The 21855-nt window shown below is 38.5% G+C and overlaps 2 protein-coding genes across 16 annotated transcripts in view; one reads left to right on the forward strand and one right to left on the reverse strand.

Moving 5' to 3' along the window:
* Positions 1-21855, reverse strand: part of LOC127545921 (zinc finger protein OZF-like) — a 229384-nt gene that overhangs the window by 121891 nt on the left and 85638 nt on the right. The window lies entirely within an intron of this gene.
* Positions 1-21855, forward strand: part of LOC127545925 (zinc finger protein 527-like) — a 38751-nt gene that overhangs the window by 16220 nt on the left and 676 nt on the right. For 6 of the 15 annotated variants that reach the window (XR_007949857.1, XR_007949856.1, XR_007949855.1 and 3 more), the window contains one exon: positions 7314-7966. Coding sequence is in view for 2 of the 15 variants with exons in the window: in XM_051973441.1 (XP_051829401.1) it covers positions 291-479 (189 nt within the window). In the remaining 13 variants the exon portion in view is untranslated. Of the gene's footprint in view, positions 1-290; positions 1928-4508; positions 6285-7313; positions 7967-19267; positions 21689-21855 lie in introns of those variants that run through there. The other 9 variants (XR_007949864.1, XM_051973441.1, XM_051973442.1 and 6 more) reach the window with 5 other exon arrangements.

Genomic DNA, 21855 nt, shown 5'->3' on the forward strand with positions numbered 1-21855 from the left:
CATCACAGATAAAACACAAACATTCTTCCTGATTCTATATCAAGATGCATTCCATAATAAGATATTTCTCACCTTTATTCTACCTGATCCTATAAAAAGCTTTTCTCAAAATTCAATAAGACTCTTACTTACCATGGATTCAGGAGTGAACTCTGACACTCAAAAATGATATGACCTTTGAGCAAATCTGTTCCATGTGCTTGAGTTTGTTGCTCTAGATTGTAGAAAATTGGTATTTTTAATTTTCAAGTGTCTTTCTGCTCTATATTTCATGACTTTTGGTACTTTAGGTGTTGTTGACATTCAGGGATGTGGCTGTGGACTTTTCTCAGGAGGAGTGGGGCCTCTTAGAACCTCCTCAGAAGGACTTATACAAGGAGGTCATGTTGGAAAATGCCTGGAACCTGCTCTCCCTGGGTAAGAACATTTCCCCTGGCAACTCTGAATCTATGATCAAAGAGTGCATCTTCCTTTCCTAGGGTGCAGAGATTGGCAGAAGTATCAGTTAGAAAGGGGAAAGTACTCATCTGCTGTGTCCATGCAACAGGAAACTCCTGCATGTTTTTGCATTGTTTGATACAAACTTGAAGGTGTCCTTTGTTGCTCCTGCAACTGTCTTTTACCAATTCTAAGTAACTTTAAGTCAGTGATCAACTCAGCATGGAAATATCTCAAAACATGGAACTAATCTTAGAGGTTATTTTGTCTGACCTCTACCTGGACATGAATTTGCCTGCCAAAGCTCTGAAAGTTGCTTAGGCAGCTTTTCCTTACAACCTGTTGCTCTTTGGAATGGTTCTAGTATTTAGAATATTCTTTTTTTTTTTTTTTTTTTTTACAACCACCAGTTTGTAGCCCCAAGCGTCTTGTTGTCCCCAGTATAAGGAGTTTGTACTTAATCTTCCTTCCTATTGCCCTTAAATTTCAGCAGTGCAATTTGGAATGGGAAAGGAATGGAAGGGAATGAGCATTCCTTTTCATCTACTCTTTGCCAGGGAATATGCCATGTTCTTGAAGAAGAACTTTCAGAAATTACATTATTTTCGCTACTGTATGTACTCACATTAAAAATAAGGGACAAATGAAGAAAAATGCCATTTGCATCTGGGTAAAGATAAAACAAAATATTATTTCACTTTAACATATTAACCTTCCAAGTTAGGTATCAGTTATCCCCCATTGAGAGTTGAGCAAATTGAGGCAAACAGAGTTTACTTTAATTACCAAAGGGTATACAGCTAGTAATTATCCACAGTTTAATTTAAACTCACATACACTCGATTCTATGCCTATGACTCTCCACTGCAGTTCTGGCTCCCTTTAATTTCTCAATAATGGAAACTATGGAATGAGTTTCTATATAGAAGGGGTATCAAAGCTAAGGTCCCCCTTGATTTGACTTGAAGCTTCTTAGGCTCAGTAACCTTTTTTACTCAAGTTTGGGGTTAGAAGTTTCTGCCACAATGGAACCTAACAAGATGGGGGGAAGATCATTTGCCTCTTTCTCAGAACAAGTTGTACAATAGGATGATATAGCAAACCCTATTATTGGTTATTAGCATTGAAGGACAAATGGGTGACCATACACTCATATGGTTTAATGTAATGGGGTGAATCTCAAAATGGAACAGCTTTGGATCCTCACTCTACTGCCTAAAGATAACTAAATTTCAAGCTTCTGTCCTTCATCCCTGACTGATTTCCATGTCCAGGACTTCTAATTCCCAGAGAAGATGTGATTTCTTTTTTTGAGCAAAAGGAAGCCCCATGGATTCTGGACCAGGAAGGTCTGAGGAACAGCTCTCTAGGTGAGTGAGGTGAAAGCAGGGATATGAAAATTGTGGTTACAAGATGCTTCTAGGAATTACCATGAAATAAATATTAGGTCTCAGTCAAAAAGACAAGCCTTGGAATTCTTCTTCTTCTTCTTCTTCTTCTTCTTCTTCTTCTTCTTCTTCTTCTTCTTCTTCTCTTCTTCTTCTCTTCTTCTTCTCTTCTTCTTCTTCTTCTTCTTCTTCTTCTTCTTCTTCTTCTTCTTCTTCTTCTTCTTTTCTTCTTCTTCTTCTTCTTCTTCTTCTTCTTCTTCTTCTTCTTCTTCTTCTTCTTCTTCTTCTTCTTCTTCTTCTTCTTCTTCTCTTCTTCTTCTTCTTCTTCTTCTTCTTCTTCTTCTTCTTCTTCTTCTTCTTCTTCTTCTTCTTCTTCTTCTTCTTCTTCTTCTTCTTCTTCTTCTTCTTCTTCTTCTTCTTCTTCTTCTTCTTCTTCTTCTTCTTCTTCTTCTTCTTCTTCTTCTTCTTCTTCTTCTTCTTCTTTTCTTCTTCTTCTTCTTCTTCTTCTTCTTCTTCTTTCTCTTCTTCTTCTTCTTCTTCTTCTTCTTCTTCTTCTTCTTCTTCTTCTTCTCTTCTTCTTCTTCTTCTTCTCTCTTCTTCTTCTTCTTCTTCTTCTTCTTCTTCTTTTCTTCTTCTTCTTCTTCTTCTTCTTCTTCTTCTTCTTCTTCTTCTTCTTCTTCTTCTTCTTCTTCTTCTTCTTCTTCTTCTTCTTCTTCTTCTTCTTCTTCTTCTTCTTCTTCTTCTTCTTCTTCTTCTCTTCTTCTTCTTCTTCTTCTTCTTCTTCTTCTTCTTCTTCTTCTTCTTCTTCTTCTCTTTTCTTCTTCTTTTCTTCTTCTTCTTCTTCTTCTTCTTCTTCTTCTTCTTCTTCTTTTCTTCTTCTTCTTCTTCTTCTTCTTCTTCTTCTTCTTCTTTTCTTCTTCTTCTTCTTCTTCTTCTTCTTCTTCTTCTTCTTCTTCTTCTTCTTCTTCTTCTTCTTTTCTTCTTCTTCTTCTCTTCTTCTTTTCTTCTTTTCTTCTTCTTCTTCTTTTCTTCTTCTTCTTCTTCTTTTCTTCTTCTTCTTCTTCTTCTTCTTCTTCTTCTTCTTCTTCTTCTTCTTCTTCTTCTTCTTCTTCTTTTCTTCTTCTTCTTCTCTTCTTCTTCTTCTTCTTCTTTTCTTCTTCTTCTTCTTCTCTTCTTCTTCTTCTTCTTTTCTTCTTCTTCTTCTTCTTCTTCTTCTTCTTCTTCTTTTTTTTTTTTTTTTATTGCTTCCTGGGCTATTCACAGAATTTTAACCTCCCAACTATAAAATGAGTGAGTTGTACTCCATGGTCTTGTAAGTGATCAGCTGTCATCCTATGAGAAGTCATTGTTTGGGATTTGAGACCAGAACTTATCCTGAAGGTGTGAAAAGGGCACTTAATCAGTCAAAATTTTTTGTTAGTTTTTATTTTAAAAGATTTATATTTCTATTAGCTCGTGACAAATATTGCATTAAATGGCAAATCTATTCAAAGGTCAATTACAAATACTGCTTTAGGTTGTGTGGTGATTTTCTTCTTTTAAAATAATATAATCATTCTCTCTGGGAGAAAGAGCAGGTTTCTCGGGGAGGTTTTCTGGAGGCAGCCTTAGTTTCAGTTGAAAGTAATAATCACCCAAATGCAGCCACGTGCTAAAAGTTCAGATCTTTTATTGCTTCCTCCAAAATAGCCTGGTTAGTTTTCTTGGTGGCCTATCTCTCTGCTTGGTTCCAAGAGTTCCCTCCGAATGTCTCCAAATCCAAAGGTTTGTCCTTCAGCCTCCAGCCAGCACAAAGGTGAATCTGTCTTGCCTCTGAGAGAGGCTTGTGGGCTTCCTCCCAGAGTGCTCTTCTCCGACCCCAATCAATGTTCCGATGTAACTCTCTTCCGAGAGAGGACTTCTGGCTGAACTCACTTCACGCTCCCCTCTCAATCTAATTCAGCTGAACTCTCAACTGAGTCTGCTTCTTATATATCATCTCCCAAAGGTTTACTCCTCCCCTTCGAGGGAGGTGTGAATTCGGATATCTCATACTAAACCCTGAAATCTCCCAAACATGTGAACTCTAATGAGTAAAGGTGTGAATATAAGTATTGTATCAATTAGTTCTATTTAGTACCTTGTTTCAGCTTCTGGCTCAAAACATCTCCTTGTAAGATCAAATCAATAATGTACCAACTCTAATGAGTTAGCAGTTTGTAAAGATTACAACAGGTTGGGTCTTTTTTTTTTTTTTTAATAATGTTTAATATACAAAATAACTTTTAAAATGATAGGATTTCTTCAGGTATTGCTTTGTTTTTGCTGCCTCTGGTAAACTGGCAACACTATCACTGAAACTTACTGAATGATCAACCCATGCATGCCCATTCACAGGATATGGATTCCAGTCTCAGCCACTGGGATTTGGGCCAGGTCCCTCAACCATTCTTAGTAGATGGCCTGAGCTGTGCACATAGTGAGAATGAAGGTACTTTCTATGTTGCTGCCGGTTTACAGTGAGGGTCCAATGTAATTGTGCATGAAGCTCATTGGATATTAAATCATCCTTGGGATGTGTAGGATTTTTAAGTGATTGATTCGGTCCATTTAAGATTTTTCTCTTTGCCTGGGAAAATCAAAAATAATTTTCTGTTTTACTTTTGGAGAGAAGGGAAAATAAATATATGTGTGTGACTGTGTTTATTCAATTTATTGCTGTCCTTTTTTTTTTTTTTTTTTTTTTTTTTTTTTTTTTTAAGAAAGAGAGATCAGATTTGAAATGAAGGAAAGCACTATAGAGCAAAGCCTTTATGTGGTAGAAACTCACAAGCCAAGATTCATCATTGATGATCCTGTTAACTTCACCTCAAAAAATATCTGTGTCAATGAGAAAATCCACATTGGAGAGAAATCTTATGAGCATAATCGAAGAGGAAATGCTTTCACCAAAGGGCGGGCTCTTATTGTCCATCAGAAAATCCACAGTGGAGAGAAACCTTATAAATGTAGCCAATGTGGAAAGACTTTTAGCCTAAAAGGAACTCTTAGTGTACATCAGAGAATCCACACTGGAGAGAAACCTTATGAATGTAACCAATGTGGAAAGATTTTTAGGCAAAAAGTATCTCTTACTCTCCATCAGAAAATCCACACTGGAGAGAAACCTTATAAATGTAATGAGTGTGGAAAGACTTTTAGGCTAAAGGGAATTCTTAGTGATCATCAGAAAATCCACACTGGAGAGAAACCTTATAAATGTAGCCTATGTGGAAAGACTTTTAGGCAAAAGGGAACTTGTAATCTACATCAGAGAATCCACACTGAAGAAAAACTTTATAAATGTAACCAATGTGGGAAAGCTTATACAGAAAGAAGAACTCTTACTATACATCAGAGAATCCACACTGAAGAGAAACCTTATAAATGTAACCAGTGTGGAAAAGTTTTTACTGAAAGGAGTACTCTTACTGTACATGAGAGAATCCACACTGGAGAGAAATCTTATAAATGTAACCAGTGTGGAAAAGCTTGTACAAAAAGGAGTATTCTTACTGTACATGAGAGAATCCACACTGGAGAGAAACCTTATAAATGTAACCAGTGTGGAAAAGCCTTTAATAATAAGAAGACTTTTACTAGACATCAGAGAATCCACACTGGGGAGAAACCTTATAAATGTAATCAATGTGGAAAGGCTTTTATAGAAAGGGGAGCTCTTACTGCACATCAGAGAATCCACACTGGAGAGAAGCCTTATAAATGTAACCACTGTGGAAAGAATTATAGACAAATTGGAACTCTTATTGAACATCAGAGAATCCATAATGGAGAGAAACCTTATGAATGTAACCAATGTGGAAAGGCTTTTACAAGAAGTAGAAATCTTAAGAATCATCAGAGAATCCACACTGGAGAGAAACCTTATAAATGTAACCAATGTGGAAAGGTTTTCACACAAAAGGGAGCTCTTACTGGACATCAGAGAATCCACACTGGAGAGAAACCTTTTGAATGTAACCAGTGTGGAAAGGCTTTTACACAAAAGGAAAGCCTTATTAAACATCAGAGAATTCACACTGGAGAGAAACCTTATAAATGTAACCAATGTGGAAAAGCTTTCAAACAAAATGGAGCTCTTAGTGGACATCTGAGAATCCACAGTAGAGAGAAATCTTATGAATATAACCAATATAGAAAAAGTTTTTCATAAAAATCTGGTTATTGCCAGATCTGTGATGAAATGCAAAGGCATTACAATCAGGAGGAAAATGAATTAGGGAGAGAACATTGGGAGAAGATGATGTGCTGCTGATACCTTCCACACTTAGCCTTCTCTTGCTATAACCATATAAAGAGGGAAAATAAATATTGCCTAGAGATTTTAGACAGCTTCTAAGGCATATTGGATCCTTCCCTTCAACCTGGTCTTCTACTTGAAAAGCCTCCTGGGAGAATGGAAAGATCACTACATTTGGAGTTGAGTACATGGGTTGAAATTCTCCTGTACCTCTGTGGTTTTAGGAAACTAATTTAATTTAGCTGGGGCTTGATGCATTCAGATTAGGGTTTAGGTTTCTTCCAGCTCTAAATCCTTTGAGAAACCCAAGAGGAGCTTGAAGATAAACCCTAACTTTCAATATCACTTATTCTTGGGTCCTCAGCTTCAGATTAGGGCTAATAAGCTAGATTACTAAGTCTTCTGGGTATGACTGGCAGTTTGGAGACTCAGCAAGATATGGGATATTCTAAAACTAGATCTTTGTTGAATTAGGAAACTTGCACATCATTCCTAAATGAACAATTCTTTCTGTGTAGCTAGTGAAATAGATTTCTTGCCATATTTGTTCAGGCAGAAAATATTTTAAGATGCATTTAAGAATGAAAGATTTCAATTCTGACATTTCAGCTTATACCTACCAAACTGACAGTGATGGAAAGTGTTGGGAGCACTATAGAATTAGAGGCACAACAATATATTGTATGTAGCTCTGAATTGGTCCAACTTTTCTGAAAAGCCATGTAGTCTTAGGATTTATTAAAAGGGATCAAATGCCCATATTTAGTGATAGAATACCTGCTGCAAGGCATAAGTGGAATTGGGGAGGGGGGAATGGAAGTGAGGGAAAGAAAGGTTCTAAATATACTAACATATTAATTGCAGTGGCCTTTTTTGTTTTAGTTATGTCTTTTCATATTAAAAAAAAAGTATATGTGAAAAAGAACCAAAATAGAAGTTATTGGAGAATGTCTACACAAATTATAGTGATGGATATATTAGAATAATGTGACATGAAAAACCATGGGTAGGAAGAATTCAGTGAATAATCAGGATATGGAAATGAGTGGATATGGATTGAAGTGAGCAAAATGGAGACTATATACACATTGATTTTCTCCAATACTCAGAAAGCCTGAACAGTGATCTCTTCAATTTGAAATTCCTTCCGACAATGTAGATGAATGTCTGTATCCATCCTGTGTAATTCTTGCCTATGTTTCACACAGATTCACAGAGGATCCATCCAATATGATGGAGTCATTCCTTTCTCCTATTATCTGAAGGGCATTTGTTCTGGCTGTCTTGTTCCTTACTATGAGCCCAGATCATCTTCTTGTCCTACAATTCTTTCATGTGAAGTTTGAGCAACATCAATTATCCCAACAGAGGACACTAAGAAATTTTAGAAAATGCTTTCATCAGCCAACATATGACAAATGCAGAGAGGCGACTGCCAAAGAGGATTCCAAGTAGACAATAAATTAGCTTGTAAAAGCTATTATTATGATTTGTTTGTGCTCACAAAGGGAAAACACAAATCTGGGACTCTCTAATCTGTCCTTTTCTATAGGCTTATATATTAGGCAGAAATGTGGGCCATCACCATTTATCTTGGTCTGTCTTTCCCACTGGACTCAGATGACTCTGGAGGACAGAGTGAAGTTGATGACTTTGCACAGATCTGTTTCACTGAAATCCAAGACACTTGTAAATCAAGACCTGACCCACTAATGACATCGGTGCTCTTTGAGAACAAAGGACCAACAAGTTTCACGTAAAGGCAAATGTTCAGTTTTCCCATCAGTCACTTAATCAAGGAAAAATTCTGAGCTAAGTTAAAAGTGCAGTGGTTTAATAAAACACTCAAATTCAAAAAGAATTGTTCTCTCATCACCCCCTGTAAATCATTTCATGTCATATACCTTTAACTATTCAGATTCAGCTCTAGCCAAGATGATGACACTCTTGCAGATATTTTCTCTAGATATTTTTGGACAATTAGAGAAAGTTTGCTATCTATCAGTTATTTCTGCAAGATCCAAATGGAAATTATCAACAATGAAAGGAAGAGCAGCTCCCATTTCAGACTTTTAACCAAGCATGGTGTCTCTGTCCCAAGGATGGTCTCAGTACTTTAAACATTTATATTGTTTTTCCTGTCTCCCAACTTGCATTTTTTGTACTAACCTTAAAATGGGGACCAGGGCATCTTTTCATCCTCCAGTCTTTAGCTCCATGGGAAAGCCATTTATCCAGTTTATTATTAATCCAGATGGAGGGGTGAGCCTGATGTGGGATTTGGAGGCCATTGATGAGTATAGGGCAGAATTGGGGATCTTTGGGGATGGGGTCAGGGCTTGGGGGAGGAAGGCAGTGGGATTCCTTAAGTCCTAGCCCTGGGTGTCATTAGAGGAAAAGGTTCAACCATCCTGGTGGCCTCTGGGGCAGGGGAGAGGGGTGCTCTGTGGAATAGGAAGACCCTCCTAGAGTGGGCTGTCTGGAGGAAGGAAGTAGGCTGCTTTGTATGCCTTAAAGTTTATTTATTTATTTATTTATTTTTTGCTGAGGTAATTCAGGTTAAGTGACTTGCCCATGGTCACCCAGCTAGAAAGTGTTAAATGTCTGAGATCAGATTTGAACTCAGGTCCTTCTGACTTCAGGATTGGTGCTTTATTCACTGTACCATCTAGCTGCCCTGCCTTAAAGTTTAAATCTCTTCACTTAGCACTGAGATTCCTCTGCCTTCCTTTGTAGCTGGGATCCCTTGGTCTTCTAGAAGCTGCTCTATTCATAGAGGTCCCAGTGGGTCTGAGCCAGAGCCCCCAACATTTCCAGGTTTCTACTGCCTTCCTTTGTCATTGATTCTCATTCATAATTGCCCTTGTAGTGAGTGTCCCATAGGTTTGCCTGGAGCACCCACATTTGTGATTATAGACTAGCTATTGGATGAGCCCACCACCTCTAAATTTTTCCAGTTTCCCAAACTAGTCACACTTCCTAACTCACCCTTTCCAGATTTACTTTTGGCTCACACTTTGCCACATTTCAGAGTTTGCCCATAGGGTGCAGGAGTCTTGATTCCAGCCTTTCTATCAGTACCCAGGGTCCCATCTCTATATCCTGCTTTCAGACCTGGTCCCCTTTCCCCATGAGTCCCTCTTTCCTACTCTCCCTGAATCCTCTTCTTGCACCCAGTTTCAAAGCTCTTTCTTGCTGAGAAACTGAGAAATCTCAGAGAAACTGAGGCAAAACAGAGGTTAGAAGTTTTGAATATTTTAATCGTGGAGAAATTGGACTGGTGATAGCCATTGTAGCCAGCTGGCTTTGGACTCTTCTCTCAAAGCATTCAGCAATGAGTAAGTAATTCCAGAGATTTTTATAAGGTTCCAGCAATCAAGAAAACAAAGGTGGGGGTGGGGTGGAGTGGATGTAAATTCTAGGAAGGACCATAACTTTTTAATTCTGATAGGTTGGGAGTCAAAAGGAGAAGAAGTCTGAGACAGAAGATAACTAGAGGTTTGAGATAATCCATCTGGAGTTTTATGGTTCTTTGGAATGTGAGAGTGGCCAGAGTTCTGCAACCCTAATTATCTCAGTCCTAATGGCCAGGAAAGGGGGTTGCCACCAGGGAAACTGAGGTATTACAATTCAGAAAAACTGAGGCATAACATTCCATACTCTATTTCCTGAATATTCAAATTATTGAATTATCTTGGAGGGTCTCAGCACTATGATTTTGACTGACTACCTGGAGCAGATAAACCTAAATACAATTAGGGGAAAAATACAAGGCCCTATGGTGAGGGCATGTCTCTCCCCTAATCCCAGAGTTAACAGCATTCCTTGTTTAGGGCAGCTCACAGGCCTCCCTGGTGTAAGCATGTCAGGTCCTCTGCAGTTCTGGAGCACCATCTCAGCCAGGAAATCCAGTTTGAGATGGACAATTCATTGTGAGTAAGGACTGCAGTCATTTGTTACACAACTCAGCATCTCCTTGTAGAGGGAGCAACAGTGCTCAAGGCAATTGTGCTAGACCTTCTAAGAGGGCCACTGCATGTCTGTCAGAGACTCCAAGAGGGGAAAGGTGAGACCTAAATGGCTCCATCAGTCCCCACCCAGAAGAAGAGGCAGGCACTGCTATTAAGATACAGAAAGTATTTGGATTACTGAGCAGAATGTGGAAGTATGCACACTTTAGTTAGACCATCAAGGCAGGCAAACCATGAACTTTCAGAGGCCCGATACCAAACTAAAGTCCTTCAAGAATGCTAAAATACTAATTAAGGAACTGGGATTACAAGACTGGAGAAGTGGATCAGAGAGACTATCAGTTACAAGACAGATGCCGGTACCTTGAAGATTTCCTTTTTTTTTTTTTTTTTTTTTATTTTTATTTAATAACTTTTCATTGACAGAACCCATGCTAGGGTAATTTTTTTTTTAGAACATTATCCCTTGCACTCTGTTCCAATTTTTCCCCTCCCTCATTCCACCCTCTCCCCCAGATGGCAAACAGTCCTATACATGTTAAATAGATTACAGTATATTACCTTGGAGATTTCTTTCTTTCTTTTTTTTTTAAATAACTTTTTATTGACAGAACCCATGCCAGGGTAATTTTTTACAGCATTATCCCTTGCACTCACTTCTGTTCCAATTTGTCCCCTCCCTTCCTCCATCCCCTCCCCCAGATGGCAAGCAACCTTGGAGATTTCCAAGGGTGATTTTTGGCTGTTCCCAAGAACAGATAATCAGAAAACAGTTTCAGAAACTGAGTCTGCCAGGGCAATTACAATAAAATAAGGGGTTCAAAGTTAATGCAGAACCAGTAATCACAGTTCAGCTAGGGTTTACAAATAATAAACCAAGCAGGGAGTAAAAAACGAAAAAAGAACTGGTGGGTTAGGAGGGGAGCAGACGTGCCTAGGGCAAAGTGAACAGGAATTAGTGGCACAAGAGCTTCCCATTCTTTCAAGTACTTTTGGTAAACATCCACCACCTTCCTGTTCCCTTATCCTCCCCTTTAGTTTTGTGGAAGGAATCATCTAAGGGGAAGTAAATGGGTTCCAATTGTCAAGTAGCCATTCCACATATAAGTCCTAAAAGTGAATTAAAGTTCTTATACATAACAGACTAGTATAGTAGGGGTTTTCCACTCAGGACCTTATCTAAAGATACCTCAAACAATTACACATTCTGAAGGGAACATTGTGATCCAAAATTCATATGGAAGAACAAAAGGTCAAGGATTTCAAGGGAACTAATGAAAAAAAAATCAAATGAAAGTGGCCTAACTGTAACCTAAAACTATATTATAAAGCAGTGGTCACCAAAACCATTTGGTATTGGCTAAGAAATAGACTAGTTGATCAGTGGAATAGGTTAGGTTCATAGGACAAAATAGTCAATTACTATAGCAACCTAGTTTTTGACAAATCCAGAGACCCCAACTTTTGCAATAAGAATTCACTATTTGACAAAAACTGCTGGGCAAATTGGAAAGTATGGCAGAAACTAGGCATGGACCCACACTTAACACCGTACACCAAGATAAGATCAAAATGGGTTCATAATTTAGGCATTAAGAACAAGATTATAAATAAATTAGAAGAACATAGGATAGTTTATCTCTCAGACTTGTGGAGGAGGAAGGAATTTGGGACCAAAGAAGAATTAGAGATCATTATTGATCACAAAATAGAAAATTTTGATTATATCAAGTTAAAAAGCTTTTGTACAAACAAAACTAATGCAGACAAGATTAGAAGGGAAGCAATAAACTGGGAAAACATTTTTACAGTTCAAGGTTCTGATAAAGGCCTCATTTCCAATATATATAGAGAGAATTGACTCTAATTTATAAGAAATCAAGCCATTCTCCAATTGATAAATGGTCAAAGGATATGAACAGACAATTTTCAGATGATGAAATTGAAAGTATTTCTATTCATATGAAAAAGTATTCCAAATCATTATTGTTCAGAGAAATGCAAATTAAGACAACTCTGAGATACCACTACATACCTGTCAGGCTAGTTAAGATGACAGGAAATGGTAATGACAAATGTTGGAGGGGATTCAGGAAAACTGGGACACTGATGCATTGTTGGTGGAGTTGTGAACAAATCCAGCCATTCTGGAGAGTAATTTAGAACTTTGCTCAAAAAGTTATCCAACTGTGCATACCCTTTGATATAACAGTGTTGCTACTGGGCTTATACCCTAAAGAGAGAGGGAAGGGAAAGGGATCCACATGGCCAAGATGTTTATGGCAGCTCTTTTCATAGTGGCTAGAAACTGGAAATTGAATGGATAACCATCAATTAGAGAATGGCTGAGTAAATTGTGATAAATGAATATTATGGAATATTATTGTTCTGTAAGAAATGACCAGCAGGATGAATACAAAGAGAGACTTACATGAACTGATGCTAAGTGAAACGAGCAGAACCAGGAGATCATTATACACTTCAAGAACAATACTATATGAGGATCAATTCTGATAGAAATGGCTATCTTTGGCAATGAGAGGAACCAATTCAGTTCCAATTGATCAGTGATGAATAGAACCAGCTACACTCAGTGAAAGAACAATGGGAAATGAGTGTGGATTGTTTGCACTTTTATCTTTCTAAATCTGATTTTTCTTGTGCAACAAGAGAACTGCATAAATATGAACACATATATTGTATTTAAGATATACTTAAACATATTTAAAATGTATGAGTATTATGGGCTAGAACTCTGAACTTGAAACAAAGGATTCTTACAAGGTACTAAGTCAGTGGAATTGATAGTGACAATAGTTATCTAATTTAGCATGGTTCAGTATGATTGATTTAATCCTACAAGGAAATATTATGGGACAGGACTTGAAACAAGTTACTAAGTGGAATTGAGGTGATGATGGTTAAATCTATTTTAGCATTGATTTGATCCTACAACAAATAATCGTTTCCTAGTGATATAATGATTGGTTTGTACTCAGTGTGGAACATATAAGCTGGAAGCCTCAGCCAGGGAGATTCGGGGACATTCAGAGAGAAGGGAAAGGACTGGTGGCAGGAGCTTAAGCTCTCAGAATCAAGAGGAGAAATTCAATTTTATCTTTGATCTTCCTGGTGGCTGGCTGGACTCTTGCACTTTTCCCACTAAGACCAAGGCCAGACTAAAAGGCTCTCCAGAAAGCTGCCCAGCCCTAGGAAGGAGAAAATAAAGGATCTGGACTATAAGAAAGCTAACCAGGCCCCAGGAAAGGAGACGACTTTGAAAGAGATAATAAAGGATTTGGACTTCAACACCTGGCTGCACTTGTGGTGATTACTGAAGTGAAATGAAGGGTACTTCCAGAGACCCCAAGAAAACCTCAACAGAGAACATTACATTTTAGAGAGAATATTACATATAAGACTGCCTGTCATCTAGGGGTGGGAGTGTAGGGAAAGAAGGGAAAAGTTCGGTGTTTGAAAGGATCAGTGTTGAAAAATTACCCCTGCATATGTTATGTCAATAAAAAGCTATTAAAAAAAAAAAAACCAACTGCTTCCTGCTGAGAATGGTGAAGAGCTGAATCCTATTGTAGGGAGGAGTGTGTGGTATGGTGTGCTGAAAGTCTCCAATGGGTTGATCTAGGTCCCAGAAGCAGGTCAGTACGACTGTAACTTGACCAAAGTTTACGACAGAAAACAAATCTAACAAAGGTTAGAACAGTCTGAGATAGAAAGACTGGTTTACAAGGATTACTAGAAAATATGGTGAGGCCAATATAGTTTGGCCAGCAGCTTCCCATGTAAGGACACAGGTTTGTCTCACAGGACAAAAATTATTGTCCCGATAAACAAAACAGCAGGTGGGTCTCACAGACAACTGTGTCAATTGTCCTCTCAATTTTTTTTTTTTTAAGAAACATTTAAAGACCTAAATATCTACAGACACAAATATTTAGTAACTGATAGATGACTCTTTAGTCTAAGTATTTAGGATATAGTGATTATATAGAGTCAGATTGAAAATAGCAAGGTATGACATAATTGGATTGTAATAATGGTTTCTTTTTTTTTTTCCCTGAGGCAATTGAGGTTAAGTGACTTGTCCAGAGTCACATAGTTAGGAAGTGTTAAATATCTGAGGTCAGATTTGAACTCAGGTCCTCCTGAGTTCAGGATTGGTGCTCTATCCAGTGTGCCACCTAACTGCCCATATTAATGGTTTCTATTGTTATTTGCTCTGATCATAGAAATCAGCCACAGGAGGGAAAAGCAGGGATATGACTATAACAATACAATCAGTCAAAACTGATTCTTTAGCACATACATGTCACAGGATAAAATAGCCTTAATTCACTTTTACTTCAGATAATTGTTCCAGTAACTTTCAGATCGTGGAGCAAAATTCCCAAATAATATTAGCTGCAAGTCCAAGAAATTTTACTTCCAATAACAAATCCCATTAACCAAAGCTTCAGATGAATCCTAAACAGGTATTTACCATGACCTTGTATTGATAACAGTAAGAGATTTGTTCCAGAGAGTTCACAGCTTATCTTTCATATCTAAGTAGATGGTTTACCCTGAAGTACCATGGCACACTAACTTGTTCTGTCAAGGCTTCCTTTTCTCCCTGTTGCTCTCATGGTCTCTGCTAGTATATGGCATTCTGCATGGTCCAAATTATACTACCAGGAAGCCAGTTTGTATAGTAACATGGTGCAATAGGCCAGAATTCTGGAGAAATGTACTTGAATCAAGAATTCTTACAACAAGGTGTAAACTCAGTGGAGTTGATAAGACAATGGTTATCTAGTTTAGCATATGAGTTCTCTAGTTTAGTATGATTGATTTAATCTTACAACAAATAATGGTTCCCTAGTGATATAATGATGATGTAATTGTAATAGAGCATATAACTGGGACAAACTCAGTCAGAGACAGACTCAGAGAAGACAGAGAACTGGAGGCTGGAGCTCAAGCTCTCAAACTAAGAGAGACATTCTTTCTTCATCATCCTTATGGAGGCTGGCCTGTCCTTCTGCTTCCCCCACTGAGATCAAAGCCGGTCTGAAGGGTCTCCAGAAAGCCAGTTGAGCCCCAGGCAAGGAGACAGATTGTGAAGGAGACAATAAAGACTTTTGAACTTTATCTCTGGCTATTCTCATGGGATTACTCAGCTGAGATGAAGGCTGGTCCAGAGACCTCAAGAAAGGTAACCAGAACATTACAACCTGGCATGTGATAGAATCCCAATAGCCTCCTTTACATAGTAGAGATCAGTCTCTGTACCAGGTAGGTCTTGGAAGCACCATAGCAGTAGGATGGCCCAGACCTCTCAGTCTTAGAACTCCTTGGCTGGCTACTAGGGACTGTTTACATGGTTGTTGACCCAGAAATGGTAAAGGGAATAGTTTTAGAAAGATCTTGTGTGACCTGAGCAGCACCAGGACAATTTCTGCTTGGATGACAGCACTGCAAAAAACAAGAGCTGAGGAAATCTTCAAGGGCCTGCCCCCAGACCTGTCAGGACAAGCCTAGAATCTGAAGAGTTTTCCTGTCTCTTCAGTTGCTATAAGGGAGAGCTTGGCCATAAGAAAGAGAAAGGAGAGCTCTCTCTCTCTCTCTCTCTCTCTCTCTCTCTCTCTCTCTCTCTCTCTCTCTCTCTCTCTCTCTCTCTCTCTTTCTCTGTCTCTCTGTCTCTCTCTCCCCCTCCCTTTCTCTCCTCCCCTTACCCCCCTTGTTGAAGTCTAGCTCCAGTAGTGAAATAAGAGTGTATTACTGCAGGAACCAGGCATAGCGTTTCGATAGGAACTCTTCAAATTTTCTTGATGCTTATAGGCTTGATACAAAATACACTTTGATATTCCTATATCTTTTCTAAAAAGCACAATCTACTGAGATGCAAATGATTAAGCCCAGATCTTGGCTACTTGGACAGAGATGTAAACAGTTGAGATACACATCAGAGTAAAATTATCATGCCAATATCCTCATGTACCTTTCTCCCAAATGCCTTTAGTCTTCATTGTGGGCTGTTTTTTTCCTGTCCTAAGATCAAAGGTAAGTCTTTGATCCATTATATAGCTGAGTTTGCATTTTGCTTCAGGTTTCTTGTCAATATAATTATAAGTATGATTCTGCTATGTATACAGAAATGGGAAGTTGGTGAGCCAAGCGGCTGTATCAAAACCTAAAATGAATTCTTACCTCCTGGCCCTCTTACCCCGTCTTCCCCCACCCCACCCCCCTTACACACACATACACACACAGTAATTGTAGAATTCCCCCCTGTATACTTAGTGGGGGGATGTTTGGCTGTCAAAAGATCCTTTTCTTTCTGTATAGCTCCATGAGCATGCAAAACATAAAAGACATATTTGGAATCAATTAAGTTTACTCTAATTCCTTTCTTTTTAAAGCCCTGGTAAGGGCCATGAGTTCAGTTTCTGGGCAAAAGTCCGTGGCATTGGGAGGTGGATTGGGGCCCATGGCTTAGTTTCTGGGTGCCATTGAGGCTCATCAGAGTCACCTGCCTGTCTTCTCCTGTTGTCAAGAAAACTGGGCCCATCAGTAAATTGTAGAAGGCCAGTACTGAGTAAGTCCATGTACAGAAAGACTCCGGTCCAGGTCTTACTTGGGATCTGCTCTCTGTAAGGGCTCAAAGTTCAAAGAATTGATTCAGCACCTTCCCTGACAGGGATGAGAGACAAGCTTGAGATGAATTTAAGGTATCTTGGTGGACAATGCAAAACAAAACATGCCATTTATGACTCCTGAAGCCCATTGTTACTGCTAATTGCCCCCATTTGTGACTGTTACCATAAGCAATTTGTTACAACTTGTTAGAGAAGCTGATTGTTACTAATTGATCTAATTGGTGACAGTATAAACAGTTTGTTATAACTCTGTTAGAGAAAGTGATTGTTACTGCTAACTGCCTGCCTTTGTGACTGTTACCATAAGCAGTTTGTTACAACAGTTGGTTAGATAAGCAGATTGCTACTTCTAGTTACTGTATAATGTTAATGTCAAACAGGAAAGTTGGAAATGACTTACACCTGTAACCTTGAAAGGTACCCTAAGTAGCCTGAAAATTCTCCATATTCATTTCATTTGGTCTGTGCAGAGTGCCATTATCTGGCAGGGAACACGAGACCAACAGGGAATAAAGAGAGCACCTTAGTGTGCCACCATGCTTCATGTGACTGTATAGGCTGCAGCAGGGCCTAGGCAAACATATAATATGGAACTTCCTCAAGTCAATAGTCAGGTTAGATTTTAAGCAATAATGACACTTTGGGGTTATTTCACAAGTAAACAGATGTTTATTTAAGTATAGCCTGAAAGGGACCTTTTGTAAAGTCACTAGAGTTCCTTACATTGAGTACACAAGACTCCTCTTGCTTCCATGGGAGAGCTCTTCTGCTCAATACATCAAAGGTATGGGCCACCTTGGGAATTCCTTTCCATCTGAAGGACCCTAATTTCACAGAGGTAGACTTCTTAGCCTTTTAGCTTGCCAGGCAAACATGCTAGCTTGTCCAGAATCCCTCAGAATACTGTTCAGAGAGGGGCATGTGAATCCTTTAGCCACTGTGTAAGTCTGGTTCTGTGGCCAGCTTTGTCACCTTCCAGGGAAGAAAATAAAACTGACCCAACCATGTGGCAGGGGAAGGACAGAACTCCAAGGGATGGTGGCTCTTTCACCAATGCTGATAAGCTCAATAGGGAGAGTATCACCTTTGGCAGCTGGCAGATGAGTGGCCAATCTAGTGCCAAGACTGAAGGAAGAAAACCAGCACTGAGTCAAACACCTTATCAATGTCTCCCCTGGTTCTTATAAAAAACTCTGGTATTATCCCCATTGTATTTTTCAGGGAGATCTGGAGCAGAAGATATTGATTTACTTCATTTTTTTTAATTCAAATTTTGTTTCTTTTACAAGAAAAAAAATAAATTTCCCTCCCTTTCTTTTCTGCCATGCTATCTCATTAAGCAAGAAAACTAGCCCCCTAATACAAGAATGTATGCAAACTAAATAAAATTTCTTATTGGTCATAACTAAAGAATATTTTCTATCTGTACTCTGAGTATCACATCTTGGAAGAGGTGGTCAATGTCTTCAGGAATCCTTATTGCATTGTTCAAAGTTCCTATGCAAGTATACATATATGTATACATATATCTATATGGGTATGTGTATATACACACACACACTTGTATCAAGATCCATCTTCTTACTCTTTCACCTGCTCCTACAATCCCCTCTGAGAACACAAGTGAAAAAAAAACCCCATTATGCACAATGAATAGTCAGTCTGAAAAGTCAAAAATCCCAGTGCTTATGTCCTGGAAAATCTTTCTCATTCTGTACCAGAGTCTTCATCTTTAAGTGGCAGGCAGCATGTTTTGTGATCATTATTCCTTGGGAATCTTGGTCCTTATGCTAACCTGAATGCAGTGCAATAGTTTTCCATTACATTTTGAGAGCTTATTTGTTCACCCATTTTGGGTTAATTCCCTCAGATTCCTATTTCACCTTAAAAAGAAGTATTATATTCTTTGAATTTGTTTTACTTAAGACTAATACCTCCCTTAATTTATCTTCCCACTAATTTCGCCTTACTTTTTCTTCTCTTCTTCCTTTTCACTGATGAGAAATCTCTTATCTATCTCTGTTTGGTTTAGATTCTTTCCATAAATTCTCTAACTAAGGTTCCTTTTCCCCTCTTCCCATATTCTTAATATCACCAAGACATAACTGAGCCACTCCCACCTTTTTTTTAATTCCCTCTAGGAGCCCAAGTAAGGATCAGAGGTAAAACATTTCATCTTTCCATAATTCTATATTACAATGTATGATAGGAACTTGAGGGGGTCCTGAAACTGTCCCTTATCAATTCTCGGTAGTTTCAGGTGAAAGATCAAATCAGTGTGGAAGCCTCTCAGACATGGAACTAATCTCAGAGGTTATTTCATTGAATCTTTACCTGGACATGGATTTTATCTGCCGAATCTCTAAAAATGGCTCCGGCAGCTTTTATTACAATCCATTCTTCTTTGGGATATATTTAGTGTATGGGATATTCTTCTTTTTAAACAAAATATCACTTTGTAGCCTAAAGAATCCAATTTCTCTAATTTAGGAAATTTGTTCTTAATCTTCCTTCTTATTTGCCCTCAAATTCCAGTTCAGGCGGTGGAAAAGGAATGGAAGGACGTAAGTGTTTTGTTTTGTTTTTTCACTCCCTATTGCATGTGAGCCATGTGCTTTCTTTATAATACAGTGACAGCAATGTTATTTTAAGAACAACTTTAAGCAAATAAATTATTTTGACTATTCTACCAAAATTACCTATAATGACAGAACAAAAAAGGACCTTATCTACCTCTAGAAAAAGAGCAAATGAATCAAATTATCCCTGGAACAATTGTGGGTGTGGGCATAGATTTGGATGTGGGATTGTCTGTACTTTTATAGACATTAATCTGTTTCTTTTTAATTTTAGCATCTTTGGGGGGAGGAGCTCAACGAAAGAAAAATTTTACTTGATAATTGTTTTGTATTTTAAAGGAATGATATGTTGTGTCTGATACCTTTTCAGTTTCATGTGCTCTTATCTTTTTTTATTGTATTATGTTAAGGAGATACTTGCTTTATTTCATAAATTAAAAATAAAATATGTCCTGTTATCCTCACAGTAACCTTCCAAGTTAGAAGATACTATCCTGCCCATTTGAGAATTAAGGAAATGGAGGCACAGAATTTTAGTGACTTGCCTAAGAGCACACAGCTAGTGACTGTGTGAGCTTGATTTAAAATTCATCCCTCTTGACTCTATATCCAGGTCTCTTGCCACTGCACAATCAGCTCCCTTGAACTTATAGATAATGAAAACTACATGAAGAGTTCATCCTAATATAGAGAAAATGTAACAAGACCAAATTCTCTTATTTCCAGGCCCCTGTTGAACAGGCTCAAGGCTCCTGTAATCCAAAAATCATTTTACTCAGTTGTGGGGATTAGAACTTTCTGCTAAATTCTTAATCTCTTTGTTGTTTGCTTGCATTTTGTTTTTTCTCAGTTTTTTTCTTCCTTCTTGATTTGATTTTTCTTGTGCAGCAAGATAACTGTATAAATATGTATACATATATTGGATTTAACATATTTAGCATATATTGGACTACCTGCCATCTAGGGGAGGGGGTGGTGGGAAGGAGGGGAAAATGTGGAATGGAAGGTTTTGCAAGGGTCAATGTTGAAAAATTACTCAACTTTACTTTGTAAATAAAAAGCTTAAAAAGGGGGGGGGGAGAAGTTTTTGCTAAAGTATGACAAATATGGAAATATGTTTAGAAGAATTGCACAGGTTTAACCTATATCAAATTGCTTGCTGTCTTGGGGGAGAAGGGAGAAACATTTGGAACTCAAGGGGTAATCTAACCCTAACCATAAAAGATCAATGGAGGGTGCTTTGACCAAGATCTCCAATTGAATGACACAGCTTAACTTGTCTGGGAAAAAATATTTTCACCGGAGAGTCTGAGACTCTGAATCCCCCTTCTTTTACAGATTAAAGGGGACAGCTTCAGAGTGATTATTTTGTTGATTAAGAGGGACAGTTTCAGAGTTCACCCCTATCAATACCATACCTCAGATTCTTTAGGCATTTGTTCATCTCTTTCTATTTCATCCCCCTTTTTCCTTTTGTACTTTTCCTTCCTCTCTTGCCCTTCAACTAGAGCTCTACCCAATTCCTGTTTTTATAAAGAAATGATCCTTAAGATAGTGATAGTTTCACAGCCCATCCTCCACGTCTCTAGAAATGGTCATGATTGTCGATATTGGTCAGGTCTGAGGATGGACTTCATCCACCTGAGATTTGAAGCTTCCAGCGCCCATTCTTTCTGACTTCAGGCTGCCTGTGGAGGTAGCAGTTACCAAAGTGACACCATTTTGTTAAGTTTTTCCAACTGGACCTGCGTCCTTATCTCAGGGTCCTGATTCCTGCACCCTTTATAACCTAGAAGTTGGAATAGATAAAGCTCTAACAAAGGTCACACTGACCAAATTAGATTTTGATTCTATGCCTTTTTGATAACCTTAAGAAAGGAGCCCCCCAGAATTCCTTCCTGGTTGCTGAATTCAATTAGTCCAGGGTGTCAAACTGATAATAATTTTGCTCATCCTCAAAGAGTTGGAAATGATCTTAGGAGTCACAATAACAAATGTTCTCCAAGCTCAGTGTTCCTCAAGGTGAGACCAAGGGTGGCTAGGCAGTGCCATAGTGCACAGAGTCCTAGATGGGGAATCAAGAAGCTTCAACTTCTGATGTTTAATCCTGCCTCTGACACTGATCAGGTGTGTGACCCTGGGCAAGTCACTTACCCCTGTTTGCCTGTTTCCTCCTCTATAAAATGAGCTGCAGAGAGAAACTAAAACAATGGAGCATCTTCACTACCACTGAAGGGACCGTGCGGCAAACCAAGTGAAACTGGTGGGATGGCTTGGAAGAAAATCAGTTTAAATGGGATGACAATGGCTTCCATGCACAGATTCTATAAGCTTAAGCCTTCCTTCAGGAGAAAAGCACCAAGCCCAATTGTCACAGGTAAAATCTAGTCAACTGAAACCCAAATCTCTGAGCACTAGCTAAAGACTGGATTTAAGGATAGAACAAAAAATGCAAGTTGGGAAGAGGGGAAAACAACATAAATGCTTAAAGGACTGACACCATCCTGGGGACAGGGTCACTATGATTAATTGAAAGTCTAAAAT

This window comes from Antechinus flavipes, chromosome 1, assembly GCF_016432865.1.
Source record: "Antechinus flavipes isolate AdamAnt ecotype Samford, QLD, Australia chromosome 1, AdamAnt_v2, whole genome shotgun sequence".
NCBI classification, from domain to species: domain Eukaryota; kingdom Metazoa; phylum Chordata; class Mammalia; order Dasyuromorphia; family Dasyuridae; genus Antechinus; species Antechinus flavipes.